Consider the following 13,565-nt stretch of genomic DNA (forward strand, 5'->3'; position numbering starts at 1 on the left):
CATGTGCAGCAGCGTCCCATATACAAAAGTAGAGGAAGATTGGCACAGATGTTAGTTCAGGGACAATCTTCCTCATAAAAAAAAAAAAATTTCAGATCACTGGGGCTGTCCTGGTGGCACAGTCGCTAAGTTCGTGCACCCCGCTTTTGCAGCCCAGGGTTCAGGGGTTTGGATGCTGGCCGAGGACCTACACGTTGCTCATCAAGCCATGCTGTGGCAGCATCCCATATACAAAATAGAGGAAGATTGACACAGATGTTAGTTCAGGGACAATCTCCCTCATGCAAAAAAATAAATAAAAATAAAATTTCAGGTCACTAAATGACTAGACATCAATAAAATGAGTTGTCTATTCCAAATCCCATTACACATCATTCAGCTATCTCTACATTGGGTTCAGCCAGCCCTCTGCTTGCTTGGTTTCAATCTTTTGTGTGACAGAGATGGCTAGATGTTCCCTTAATAACCATTCACCCATGATAGGGAAGTTTTCACTAGACACATGGCTGTACAGCTAAAGACTACATTTCCCATGCTCCCTTGCAACTAGGTCTTGCCGTGTGAATAGGTTCTGGCGAATGGAATGTGTGCAGCATCTGAGTTAGGGCTTTAAAAGGCAAAGAGGATGGCCTCCCTTTCAACCTCTCCCTGGTTCTGGAGTGAGGATGTGGTGTTGGGCATTGGCGTGTACATCTCACACTATGAGATGGAAGCCATGTGTTGTGGATGGGGGAGGAATAAGCCAGAAGGATAGAAGAAAGACGCGATTATGGAGGTAGGCATGCCCCAAGATCTGCAGGGTGAGTTGGCAAACTGGAGACCCAGGAGTGCTGATGTTTAGTTCCAGTCCAAGTCGGAAGTCATGAGTAGCAGGAGAGCTGATGGTGTAGTTCTCATCCAGAAGCTGGCAGCTTGAGACCCAGGAAGAGTCGATGTTTCAGTTTGAGTCTGAAGGCAGTCAGGCAGAAAGAAGTCTTTCTCACATGGGGGAGGGTCCGCCTTTTTGTTCTATTCAGGCCTTCAACTGATTGGATAGGCTCACCCACATTAGGGAGGGCAATCTGCTTTATTCAGTCTACTGATATAAATGTTCATGTTATCCAAAAACACCCTCAAAGAATCATCCAGAATAAAGTTTGGCCAAATATCCAGACACCCTGTGGCCCCAGTCAAGTTGACACATAAAATTAACCCTCACAGCCCCTGACACTGGAAGGGACGTTGAAGCAGAGGAGCCAGCTAAGCCACACCAAGATTCCACCTATAGTTTACATCTTGTGATGTACATCTATAACTATAAAATAGCTATAAACTGTATTTTTCTTTGTTAGAAGAGTCTTTTTTTTTTTTGAGGAAGATTGGCCCTGAGCTAACATCTGTTGCCAATCTTCCTCTTTTTTTCTTTTTTCTCCCCAAAGCACCAGTACATAGTTGTATGTCCTAGTTGTAGGTCCTAGTTCTTTTATGTGGGACGCTGCCTCAGCATGGCTTGATGAGCAGTGTGTTGGTCTGCGCCCAGGATCTGAACCTGCGAACCCCAGGTGGCCAAAGTGGAATGCGTGAACTTAACCGCTATGCCACCGGGCCAGCCCCAGAAGAGTCTTAAAATATCATTTTATCTCTTTTGTCTTTGGATATACAATAAATAGCAGATTCTACTAGATTCATTGTCTTATAATAATATGTAAGAGATATTTATTATTACCAGTGAGCCACGGGAGGGCTGTGAGCGGGGGAGGGCCAGGGTCAGCTTGGGTATAGAAAGACCCTTCTAGATCCACATAGGGGATGGGCTGGAGAGGAGGGACAGGGGGCCTAGAAGTGGGGCTGAGTAAGAAAGTTCTGTCCAAATGACACAGCTGTCAAGCTGAAGACCTGAGAGCAACCATGACAACTGTTCAACTTTGGCAAGTCCATCCCCCTCTCCAGGCTTGGTTTCCTCATCTATAAATAGGCTATAATTATTCTAGGTGTATTAGTTATCTATTGTTGTGTAACAAATTGCCCCCAAACTTAGCAGCTTAAAGCAAAAATAAACGTTTACCTTCTCACACAATTTCTAAGTGTCGGAAATCCATGAGTGGCTTAGCTGGTGGTTCTGCCTTAGGATCTCTCATGAGGTTGCAGTCAGGAGATTGGTGGGGACAGCTGTCATCTGAAGGCTTGGCCGGGGCTGGAGGATGTGCTTCCAAAGTGGCTCGTTCACAGGGCTGGAGGACTTGGTTCCTTGCCACTTGTGTTTCTCTGGAGGATGACTGCTTGAGTGTCCTCACCACATGGCAGCTGCTTCCTCTAAAGCAAGTGATCCAAGAGAGAGCACGGCAGAAGCCGCAGTGACTTTTATGACCCGACCTTGGAAGTTACACTCTGTTATTTCCACAGTATCCTATTGGTCACACTGGTCTGCCCTATTCAGTGTGGGAGCAGACAACAGAGAGGCATGAACACCCGGAGGTGAGAATCACTGGGGCCCATCTTGGAGGTGGGCTTCACAGTTTCAGCATCTTTATTATTGTAAACAATTTTGACTTCAGAATTATCTAAAACGTTTTCTCCTCTCTACTCAACAGCTGTGCTGTTAAGAGGTTTGTGGCTGCATGAGAACCCCTTTCTTCCCTTCTCTGTAGCTAGGGTAGAGAGAGGGCTAATTCATTGGGCTGGAATAACAGACACAGATAAAGCCAGTTTCAAAGTTAATAGGAAACACTATTTCTCCCAAGGACATGCTTTCTTATTCACAGAGAAACTCTGTTCTCGAAAATCAAAGTGTTGGAGATTCTATCAGTAAAAATGAAACATCCCACTCTTGCCTGTAGGATCTAAATCATTTGATACAGAGTAGCAACCCAGGTGCAGAGCTTCAAACAAAGGGTTTCTGGACCCAACACGCCACATCTTCATCTTGTAGTTTCCAAGAATACAGGACCCTGGTTCCTCTTCACAGTCCACACTTGATGTTGACCCTGCTTTGCTTCCAGCCTATCATTCAGCTGTCAAACTCCACTCTTCCCCCAAATCCTATAATAACTCTATCTTTATCTTTGTTTGTCAAGATGCCCTATGGTTTCTCTGTTGTATGGTGTCCATCATCGCCATGGGTCAATAAACTTGACTTTGTCCTGGTAGTGTTATGCTGATGGACTCAGACACCTATAATCTTCTATTGCTGTGGCTCCCAGCCACCCATGGGACATAGATCCATTCTCTTATATGCCCCAACACTTCATCGTCTGACACCAGCCTATTTTTCTAATCTGAATTCTTTCTTCTTATTATTTTCTTTTTAAAAGGAGACATAATAATTTCCATACAGTAAAGTGCACGTCTTATGTGTACAGCTCAATGAGTTGTTTTTTGTGTGTGTGAGGAAGATTAGTCCTGAGCTAACATCTGTTGCCTATCTTTCCTCTTGTTGCTTGAGGAAGATTGTCCCTGAGCTAACATCCATGTCAGTCTTCCTCAATTTTGTATATGGGACACCACCACAGCATGGCGTGATGAGCGGTGCATAGGTCCACACCCAAGATCCGAATCCGCGAACCCCAGGCTGCCAAAGCAGAATGTGCAAACTTAACCACTACACCACTGGGCTGGCCCGCTCAATGAGTTTTTAAACACGAGTATACCCAAGTACACAACACACAGATCAAGATATAGCACATCTCAGGCACCCCAGGAGCCTCTCTTGGGCCCCCTCCCTGTCCATACTTTGCCAATCTATCACCATAGATTAGTTTCCCCACCTTTTGAACTTCAGATTCCTTTTATTTTCACACAAATATACATAAATATTCATAGGCTTTAGCCATCGCAAACGTCTCGCCCCAATGAATGCTATTTTTGGCCTCTAATATTCTTCTCTGATGTGCACTCCATGTTCCTTCCATCCTGGGAGGGCTCAAGTCCCACCAAAAACTTCTAAAAATATTGCATGAATGAAGGAAGGAAGGAAGGAAGGAAGGAAGGAATGAAAGTTATAGCTGCGATAGAATGGATGGCCATCGGAATGGCACCACGATCAGTTCCTAAATGAAGTGCTGATGGGACAGTCACGTGATAGAGGCCGCGCCTCCCCAAGCAGGTGAGCCAGGTGTGGTCACGTGACCCGCGGCCCTGCGGGGCGCGGCCATCTTGCGGGGCGGTCACGTGAGAGGCGCACGTTCAGCGGGGCGCTCACGTGACCGGGGGCGTGCTGCGGCCGCCCGGGCGGACCCGGCGAGAGGCGGCGGCGGGAGCGGCGGTGATGGACGGGTCCGGGGAGCAACCCAGAGGCGGGGGTGAGGCGGGAGGCACACGGGCGGGAGGAAGGCGAGCCCCCTCGCCGGCCGGCCCGGCGATCCGTCCTGCCGGTCCGGGGCCCTGCGATCTCCAAGCACTCCGGGGAGAAACTCCCGGATCCGGTGCTGCCAGCCAGCAGCCCCCTCCCTCCCCGGGGGTCCCCGGCTTTCTGGCCTCCGCGCCCCGATCCCTTCCGGCCTGGCTCTCCTGGACCCCCGAGAAGCCGGAGACCCCAGAAACCAAGCCCCCGGGCAGGCCCGGGCTTGTCGCCGGCACCACTTCCTGGTGGGAGGGGCGGGTCCTCCCCTCTGCCCCCTCAGGCCAGGGGTCTGGATGCATGAAGTCTTCCCCGAGCCTCCTCCCCCGGAAGAATGTAGGTCACAGGCGCAGGCTTCCTGCCTCTTCCTCCATCACGGACTCAGTTGTCTGGACCCTCAGTCACTTTATCTACCAGGGACCCAGAAATCCAGGGCCCCTAGCGTTGTCCTCCTCAGGCATCATGAGCCACCCCAGTTCCCTGGTTCCCCAGGACCCAGGAGTCCAGGCACCCTTCCCCTCCTCTCTCCTCTAGGGCCCACCAGCTCTGAGCAGATCATGAAGACAGGGGCCCTTCTGCTTCAGGGGTGAGTCTGAGTCTGGTTATTGCGGAGCGGAGCGGAGCGGAGGCGTGACGCCCCATTCTGATTCTGCACCCTCCCCCACCCCACTCCCACTCTAGTTTCATCCAGGATCGCGCCGGGCGAATGGGGGGCGAGACACCCGAGCTGGCCCTGGAGCAGGCGCCCCAGGACGCGTCCACCAAGAAGCTTAGCGAGTGTCTCAAGCGCATTGGAGATGAGCTGGACAGTAACATGGAGTTGCAGAGGTGTGTGTGGCCCTGGGGCCCAGGAGTCCCAGCTCCCTGCCCACTCATCCCCTAGGGGCCAGGCCCCCAGCCCCATTCTCCCTCAGACCAGGGTCCCGGGCCCCACTATTCAACTCAGCACTCTGGACTCCCAGCCCACCCCCACCCCCCAGGATCCTGAAACCCTCCTTCAGGGAGCCGTTTTCCCCACTTTCCTAAATGTCCATCTGTCTGTTATGCCTCACGTTGGCCTCTTGCTTTTCATCTCAGCCTGGCTTGGGCCTCAGTTTCCCTATCTTTGGTAAGGGGTGGATGCCAGGGTGTCCACACTGCCTGATCCTGCCTCACCAGCACGGGCTCTCCTCTTTCCTGCAGGATGATCGCAGCCGTGGACACAGACTCCCCTCGCGAGGTCTTTTTCCGAGTGGCAGCTGAGATGTTTTCCGACGGCAACTTCAACTGGGGCCGGGTTGTCGCCCTTTTCTACTTTGCCAGCAAACTGGTGGTCAAGGTGGGCGGCTGCAGGGCCGTGAGCCCAGGGAGGCTTCTCTCAGACCCCTGAGGACCTGGGAGTCCTGAGATCAACCCCTGTGGCAGCCCAGGAACCACAGAGGGAATGGAGAGAGACAGCTACGGGCTGACTGTCTGCTCCTTCATTCACTTATTCATTCAAGAAACATTTATTGGGTCTACTATGTATGTGCCCAGTCAATCTATACTCAGCACCCAGGACGCAGCTCTGAACAAAACAGGCTAGGGCCCTGCTCTCATGGAGCTCACGTTGTATGATGAATGCTGAGAAGTAAACTAGGGTGACGTAATCGTGCAAAGCTCAGAAAAGACTTCTAAGAGGAGGTGACAAAGCCAAGGCTGGAATGACAAAAAAGATGCAGTGATATATAAGGATCGGGAGAAAGGCATCTGCAGAGGGCACAGCAAGTGCAAAGGCCCTGAGGTGGGACCAAGCCTGGTGTGTTGAGGGCAGTGAGGAGGTGCGTGTGGTTAGAACAGAGTGAGGAGGGGGAAAGGGTAGGAGATGAGGGCAGAAGGCGAGGGGTCTCGTGGGCCACTGTAGAGACTTCAGCTTTACTCTGAGCGAGACGGGAGTGATTGGCTGGTTTTAACGGGAGAGTGATGTCACCTGACTTAAAAAGATTATTCTAGATTATTCTAGGGGCCAGCCCGGTGGCATAGTGGGTAAGTTCATGTGCTCTGTTTTGGCGGCCCCGGGTTCGCAGGTTCAGATCCCGGGCGCGGACCTACACACGGCTCATCAAGCCATGCTGTAGCGGCGTCCTATATACAAAATAGAGGAAGATGGGCACAGATGTTAGCTCAGGGCCCATCTTCCTCACCTAAAAACAAACGATGATGATTCTAGCAAGTATAGCAAAATGTTAATTGTAAAATCTAGGTTGCCAGTATATAGCTGTTCACTGTGAAATTCTTTTAACTTTTGTCTCTGAAGATTCTCAAGATAAAACATTGGGGGATGGGAAGCTCAACAAATTGTTCTGGCCATTGTGGGTAGAAAAAGGGATGATAGGGCACCAGGGCAAAAGCTGGGAAGCTAGTGAGGGGGCAACCCTATGAGAGTCCTGGCGAACAGTGACTGACCTAGACTCAGGTGGTGGCAGTCAAGGTGGCGAAGGAGCTTTCTTGATGTGTTTGCAAAATTGAGCTGATGGGGCTTGCATGTTGGAGGTGAGGGGGGACAGCTGTCAGGGTGATGGTAGGGCTGTAAGGAGCTGGGGACAACAGGGGAGAAGCAGCCAGATAAAGGGTGGGAAGGGCAAGTTCAGGGGGTTGGAGAGCAGGTCGTGGGTAAGGGAGGTGTCAGGTCTTACCTGGTCTGGAGTCAGAAAAGCCCTCTCTGGGGAAGTGACATAAGACCTGAGCTTTGAGGAATGAGTGTAAGTTTGCTTAGTTCAGGCCTGTTTGGGCAAAATAATCAGCATGTGCAAAGGTCCTGAGGCAGCGAAGAGTCTGGTGGAAATGAAGACATGGAAGAAGATCCGTGAGGCACAGAAAAGCAGCAGAAAGTTGAAATGCAGTCGAGTCACAGCCTTCACAGAGTGCCTTGTGGGCCGAGCTGTGCCTTTTAGTCTTTATCCCGGGGCTACTGGGGAGCTGTGGAAGGTTTGTGAGCAGGGCAGTTGACAGTGACAAGATCCAGTTTACAATTTATGAAGCTTATTCTGACTGTGAGTGGAAAAGAGACCATAGAGGGGCAAGAGAGGAAACAGATTTGAGGAAGGAGGCTTGGGGCCACTGTCCCCAGGCAGTGAGGACAAGGCTGAGTCCTTAAGTCCCACCCCACTCCCCACAGGCCCTGTGCACCAAGGTGCCCGAGCTGATCAGGACCATCATGGGCTGGACACTGGACTTCCTTCGAGAGCGGCTGCTGGGCTGGATCCAGGACCAGGGTGGTTGGGTGAGGCCTCTGGGACCCCTGGGCCTTCCTGAGCCCACCACAGTGGTGCCCCCGCCCCATTTTTGGATCATGTGGTCTATAATGTGTTTCCTCACATAAGTGGTCAGCCCCTGATTCTTCTGGTACCCACTGACCTCTCTGTGACCCCTGACCTCTTGGTGACCTCTGACCTCCCAGTGACCCCCTGACCTGACTAGCGCCTTCTGCCCTCCTTGGTGCCTCCACTTCCTCTGGAATCCCTCAAGTTCTTTGATAATCCTTTGACCCCAACTCTGTGGTACCTGTTCATGCCCTCTGACCCCTCTCCCTCGCTGATCTCTCATCTGCTGGCCCAGGGGCTGCCCCTTGGCCAAGATGCTGAAGTGACTCATGTCCCTGTCCCCAGGATGGCCTCCTCTCCTACTTTGGGACACCAACGTGGCAGACAGTGACCATCTTCGTGGCCGGAGTGCTCACCGCCTCACTCACGATCTGGAAGAAGATGGGCTGAGGCCACCAGCTGCCTTGGACTGTGTCTTTTCTGCATAAATTATGGCATTTTTCTGGGAGGGGTGGGGATCGGGGACCATGGGCGTTTTTCTTACTTTTGTAATTATGGGGGGGGGGACCGGAGTGGTCTCGGGGGGGGCAATAAACCTCTTTCGGGCCACACTTGAGCGTCTGAGTCACTGGGCCCACCCCCTGACTGTGGCAGGAGACCGGGCCTCACGTGCTGACACGTTTTCCTGAGGGTGCCCAGTGCCCCCTGGGGGTTAGTGGTGAGCTGCATCCCCGCCCTGGTCCTGAGGACAACGGAAGCAACTCAGATCACGGGTTGCAGCCCTAGGGCATTGTGTTGGAGGCAGCACTGGGCAAGGCCTGAGCCCCGCTAGACGAGCCTGGGGGTGTGGTGGGGAGAACAGGGCAGCAGGGTGCAGAGCAGGCTTCCTGGGCCTGGGGAACTAGGGCCTGGAAGCTTCCACCGTATGGGGCCACAGGAAGCTGCACATTTACTGAAGTGGAGGAGGGAAGAGGGGTGGGGAGTGGACCTTGAGAGGACCCGGGGAGCAGGGGAGGGCTCTAGAGCTGGCACAGATAGGGAGGGAGAGGGGTCAGAGGGCATGAATAGGTACTGAAGAGTTGGGGTCAAAGGGTTATCAAAGAACTTGAGGGGAAGCTACTGGAGGTCTGCGGGTGAGAAGGCTGGGACCAGAGGGTCCAAGGGAGAAGAGGAGACCTGAGGCTATGCTGTGTGGGGGGAGATAGGACAGGTGGCTAGAGACTGACAGGCTGTGGGGGGTGGGGGGGAGGAGCTCTAGGGCCTGGTCAGGAACTGGCTGGGAGGCCCCAGGAGCGGAGCAGGCCCCAGGAAGATGCTGAGCTCAGAAAGGGGCCTCGCAGATTTAGACACAAGGGGACTGAGAATGAGATCACTCAGAAAGAGTCAGTCTGTCGTCCCTTCTCCCTGGATCTCTGTCCCCCTCTCTCTCTGGGTCTCTGTCCCCCCCTCTCTCTGGGTCTCTGTCCCCCCCTCTCTCTGGGTCTCTGTCCCCCCCCTCTCTGGGTCTCTGTCCCCCCCTCTCTGGGTCTCTGTCCCCCTCTCTCTCTGGGTCTCTGTCCCCCTCTCTCTCTGGGTCTCTGTCCTCTTCTCTCTGGGTCTCTTGTCATCCTCCATATCCCATGGTCTCCCCCAAACCCCATGATCTCTGTCCGTCCTTCAGATCATCTGCTGCACTCATTCCCCTCCCTCCACCTGTGAGCACCTTCACAGTCACCTCTCCACCTGTGGGACCTGCCTGAGGCTAAAGGTCTTCAGGCTGGGCTGTGAGATCTGGTGAAAGAGTAACTCGGGCACAAGGTGACTACGTGCCTAGGGCCACTGCCCCTCCCCAAGAGTCTCTGCCCAGAGACACCAAGTCAGTCTGGGGAGAGATGTCAGACAGCTAAGACAGCAGTGAGGGGAGGGGACAATATGGCCACAGGCAGGAGCCCAGAGAAAACACCCAGGGAACTAAAAAGACAGTAAGACAAAGCCCTCAACAGGCGGCACCTTGGGGGAGAGGGCCAGACCTAGAGCCCAGGGTCCCGGCCAGACTGCAGCCCGGCCCCCCCGCCGAGATGAGGTCATGAGCCCCTCCCCGCCCCTCTGCCCGAGCCCCTTTCTTCGCTGAGTTCAGCATGACTCAGCACCCTGCTCTCCTGGCCACCAGCCCAGACGCCCCTTGAGGACCCCAGTTACCCGCCTGGCCCCATATCCCCTTGGTCAGCGGGTAGCCTGCCTGGGCTGCTCAGAGGGGCTCCTCTGCCAAGGAGGCCCTGAACTCTCCCCCACCCCTAGCGGCTTCAGCCCCCTGCCCCAGCCCAAGAGTGGCTTCCATGAGGGCACTTAATAGGGTGAAGTTCCTGTCCTTGTGTCTGCTTTCCCCGCCAATTACCGGGAGCTCCCTGAGAGCAGAGGCCTGGTTTGAGCAGCCCCCAGCCACCAGCCTGGACCTGGCGCACTTGAAAAACGTCCATCGGTCGAAGACACACATCCACAAGTCCCCAGACCCTCCTTATTTCCCCAGGACCCAGGCTGCTCTCCGTCCTTGAAGGAGCACGTGCCAGGCAAGACAGGTACAACTTCACAGAGACAGAGCCAAAGAGAATTCCCAGAGTCTGGCTGCCTTTAAAATAGTTCCCAGGAAATTCGGCCTCAGAGAGCCCCCAAAGCTGCAGCGTCATTTTACCCCTCCCCTTCTCAGCTCCCAGAAAACCAATGGGCCCCTGAAATAGCCCCAAAGCATTCCACGTGGCTGAGAACCTTCCCAGGGCTCCAAAGGGCTCTCCAAGACCCTCTACTTCTTAAAAAAAAAAAAGCCCCCACTAAGCTTCCAGAAACATCTGTCTCCCCCACTCCCAGGGCTGAACCCTAAGGCTCTCGAACAACTACTCCTTTAATCTTGCAGATCACCTCAAAGACCTGAAAACCTCTTTTGGGAAGGTTCCAGAAAAACAAAGACTTCCATTGTGAACTCTAAGGCTACAGACACGCCCCCACCTTTGAGCTAACCTCAGGGCTCCAGGTCCCCCGTCCAACCCATCTCCCAAAGAGAGCTCCAGAAATATCATCTCATCGCCTTCCAAACTTCCCAATGATCTGAGGACCCCTAGCTCCCAGAACAAACACCAGTCATCTGGAGGTCTCTGCACCTCTGAGGAATGAACACCCAAGGCTCCAGAAAAGTCCATGCTCTCGGAGAGAACCCTAGAATCCAAATACTTTCCTGAGACACCTCCAGGACCCCAGGATCATAATTTTCCAGGGCTCCTCATGTCTCCACCAACCTTCCACCTACAAGAGAGACCCCCCCCCCAGAACCCCATGACTTCCCCAAATCACGCCAGGACCTTTGCCTCCCGCGAAACTCCCCACCCCCCAATTCCCCATTTCACAACACCCTCGCGCTACAGGCGCGTGACTGCCCCATCTCCGGGCGGGGGTCCGGAACTTCTATCGGCTCGCGATTGGTCACGCGCGGGCTCCAGGCCCCGCCTCCCTCCACCGCAGATTGGCCGATCGCGCTCTTTGAACGCCCCACCCCGGGGGCCCGCGTGCTATAAAATAAGCCGCCTCCGCCACAGCCTTTCGCAGCGCGCTCGGCGTCTCCCGGATCTGTCTCTTGCTTCAACAGTGTTTGGACGGAACAGACCCAGGGACGCCCCCCTTCTTCCAGCCTCCGATCACCTTCCAACCTCTCTTCCAGTTGTAGCCTTCGGACCAGCTCAGCCATCCTCTACCTCCGGCGGGACTAACCAACACCGATTTTTTGAGCTCAGCTCCTTACTGCCATCAACCATGAGCTCCCAGATTCGTCAGAATTATTCTGCCGAAGTGGAGGCCGCGGTCAACCGCCTGGTCAACATGTATCTGCGGGCCTCGTACACCTACCTCTCTCTGGTGAGGGTCCCCAGGACGCCCCCTGCCCAAGTTTCCCTCAACTGCGTACCTCCGGCTTTCTGCGCACGCGCTGGTCTTCTTTGTCCCGTCGAGTAGTCAGAGGGCGGAGTCCGCAGGCCGGGCCTCGCCTCCCGCTAACCGTTGTTCGCGCCATCTCTTCCCGCAGGGCTCCTATTTCGACCGCGACGATGTGGCTCTGGAGGGCGTGTGCCACTTCTTCCGCGAGTTGGCGGAGGAGAAGCGCGAGGGCGCGGAGCGTCTCTTGAAGATGCAAAACCAGCGCGGCGGCCGCGCCCTCTTCCAGGACTTGCAGGTAAACAGGGTGCGGGCAGGGGACTACATCTCCCAGCAGTCCTTGCCCGGGAGGAGTCGTCACCGTTGGTTTAGGCACCGCGTGGGCTTCTGGGAGATTGAGTCCGGTCTTGTGCGGGTTGTTTATTGTGGAGGCGCACCTAGTTCCCCCAGCACGTGGCGGTGTAGACCGCAGCGTCGTCTCCTGGGACGTGCAGTTTAGGAGACTAGGGGGGTTAGATACAAGCTTTTAGACCGATTTGCGCGCTAGCTTCTTTACCCCAGCAACTGCTGGGAAATGTAGTTTTAGTCCTTTGCAGGGTATGTGGCTCGTTCTGAGCCGTCTGTTTTCTGTATAGAAGCCGTCCCAGGATGAGTGGGGCAACACCCTGCAGGCTATGGAAGCTGCCATGGCCCTAGAGAAGAATCTGAACAAGGCCCTCTTGGATCTGCATGCTCTGGGTTCTGCCCACTCAGACCCCCATGTAAGTACCTTCTTTCATCCCTATCTACTTCTGGGACCTTCCCGGAAATGAAGCTTACATCCTAAGCCTTGGTCTCATATGACTGGGCAGCGGTCCTTCTGAGCCTCTTTCCCTGTCTGTCACAATGTTCTCTGTAAGTGGCAACATTTTCTTCTTTTTCGTCATTCCAGCTTTGTGACTTCCTGGAGAACCACTTCCTAGAGGAGGAAGTGAAACTCATCAAGAAGATGGGCGACCACCTGACCAACATTCACAGGCTCGCTGGCCCCCAGGCTGGGCTGGGCGAGTATCTCTTCGAAAGGCTCACCCTCAAGCATGACTAGGAGCCTCCGCAGTCCAGCAGCCTTTGAGGGGCTCTTCTGGCAGCCCCTTGGTGTCAGAGCTTCTGCCTGAGCCTCTCCCTGCAGCCACTAGGTAGCTTTTTAACCACCCTGGAGCCCTCTCCCAAGCTGTGGACCAAATAGAAACAATAAAGCTTTTTGCAGCAGCTGGTAGTTGTGTGTGTGTGTGTATGTGGTGTGGGAAATGAGGTGGGGTCTGTTTTCACAAGGCTTACAGCTGTACTGGGCTGGGAAGGACAGAAGCTGGGTCCGTCTCCCATGTCTCTCCTGTGTGGTTTTTTTTTTTTCTTTGAGGAAGTTTGGCCCTGTGCTAACATTTGTTGCCCGCTCCCCCTCCCCCGTCCTCTTTTTTTTTTTCTCACCAAAGCCCCAGTACAAAATTGTATATCATAGTTGTAGCTCTTCTATGTGTGGCGCTGCCTCAGCATGGCTTGGTGAGCGGTGAGTATATCACACCTAGGATCTGAACCAGCGAACCCTGGGCTGCTGAAGCAGAATGGGTGAACTTAACCACCACGCCATGGGGCTGGCCCCCTCTCTTCTAAGGCTTGATCTCACCTGTAGGGTGTGTTGCAGTTGCAGGTTCTCTGCTTTGCCAGGCTGTTAACTGTCCTTCCTAGATGGTAGAGCCCAGACTCCAGGGAGAGTCTAGTTTTGTTAAGACCTGGGGTTGGTAACTGAAAGCAGACACTGTTGGAGATAACATAGTAACCAGAAACAGGTCTGTGCCAGGCACCGCCAAGCTGGGAAAATAGGTCTCTGGCTCAATCCTGGGAGGGTAAGTAGAATTATGAGCTCCTTTATATGGGTGAGTTGAGGTTGTTAGGATGGAAATTGCCCATGGCAACCAGGAAACACACCCAGGTCTGACCTCCCAGGGCTGCTTGCTACACCTGCTCTCCAGGTCAAGGAGCAGATAAGAACTCAAGTGGATCTGAGCAGCTGGAAGCACGAGATGTGCAAGAGAGGCTGT

The 13,565-nt window shown here is 53.8% G+C and overlaps 2 protein-coding genes across 3 annotated transcripts; both read left to right on the top strand.

Moving 5' to 3' along the window:
- The first annotated feature begins 4,193 nt into the window (after nt 1–4,193).
- BAX (BCL2 associated X, apoptosis regulator) lies at nt 4,194–8,127 on the top strand. Of its 2 annotated transcripts, none has more exons than XM_058529846.1 (6): nt 4,194–4,277; nt 4,850–4,901; nt 4,997–5,143; nt 5,498–5,633; nt 7,452–7,556; nt 7,942–8,127. In XM_058529846.1, exons 1-6 carry the CDS (start codon nt 4,244–4,246, stop codon nt 8,044–8,046), a joined length of 579 nt encoding a protein of 192 aa, XP_058385829.1. In that variant the 5' UTR covers nt 4,194–4,243; the 3' UTR covers nt 8,047–8,127. The 2 variants fall into 2 exon arrangements, with proteins under 2 accessions (XP_058385829.1, XP_058385830.1); XM_058529847.1 differs by lacking the exon at nt 4,194–4,277 and adding an exon at nt 4,327–4,620 and having other exon boundaries at nt 7,942–8,126.
- A 3,038-nt stretch (nt 8,128–11,165) lies between these two features.
- FTL (ferritin light chain) lies at nt 11,166–12,741 on the top strand. The gene is made up of 4 exons (XM_058529825.1): nt 11,166–11,475; nt 11,642–11,788; nt 12,126–12,251; nt 12,422–12,741. The coding sequence occupies exons 1-4, from the start codon at nt 11,374–11,376 to the stop codon at nt 12,572–12,574; spliced, it is 528 nt and encodes a 175-aa protein (XP_058385808.1). The 5' UTR covers nt 11,166–11,373; the 3' UTR covers nt 12,575–12,741.
- Nucleotides 12,742–13,565: the final 824 nt, after the last annotated feature.

The sequence above is a fragment of the Diceros bicornis genome, chromosome 34, assembly GCF_020826845.1.
Source record: "Diceros bicornis minor isolate mBicDic1 chromosome 34, mDicBic1.mat.cur, whole genome shotgun sequence".
Lineage (NCBI taxonomy): Eukaryota > Metazoa > Chordata > Mammalia > Perissodactyla > Rhinocerotidae > Diceros > Diceros bicornis.

Coding starts and splice junctions, on each gene's coding strand:
- BAX (XM_058529846.1), top strand. CDS start 4,244: ATGGACGGGTCCGGGGAGCAACCCAGAGGCGGGG. Junction 4,902..4,996: donor GGGGCCCTTCTGCTTCAGGG/GTGAGTCTGAGT, acceptor CTCCCACTCTAG/TTTCATCCAGGATCGCGCCG. Junction 5,634..7,451: donor CCAGCAAACTGGTGGTCAAG/GTGGGCGGCTGC, acceptor CACTCCCCACAG/GCCCTGTGCACCAAGGTGCC.
- FTL (XM_058529825.1), top strand. CDS start 11,374: ATGAGCTCCCAGATTCGTCAGAATTATTCTGCCGAAGTGGAGGCCGCG. Junction 11,476..11,641: donor CGTACACCTACCTCTCTCTG/GTGAGGGTCCCC, acceptor CTCTTCCCGCAG/GGCTCCTATTTCGACCGCGA. Junction 11,789..12,125: donor CCCTCTTCCAGGACTTGCAG/GTAAACAGGGTG, acceptor TTTTCTGTATAG/AAGCCGTCCCAGGATGAGTG.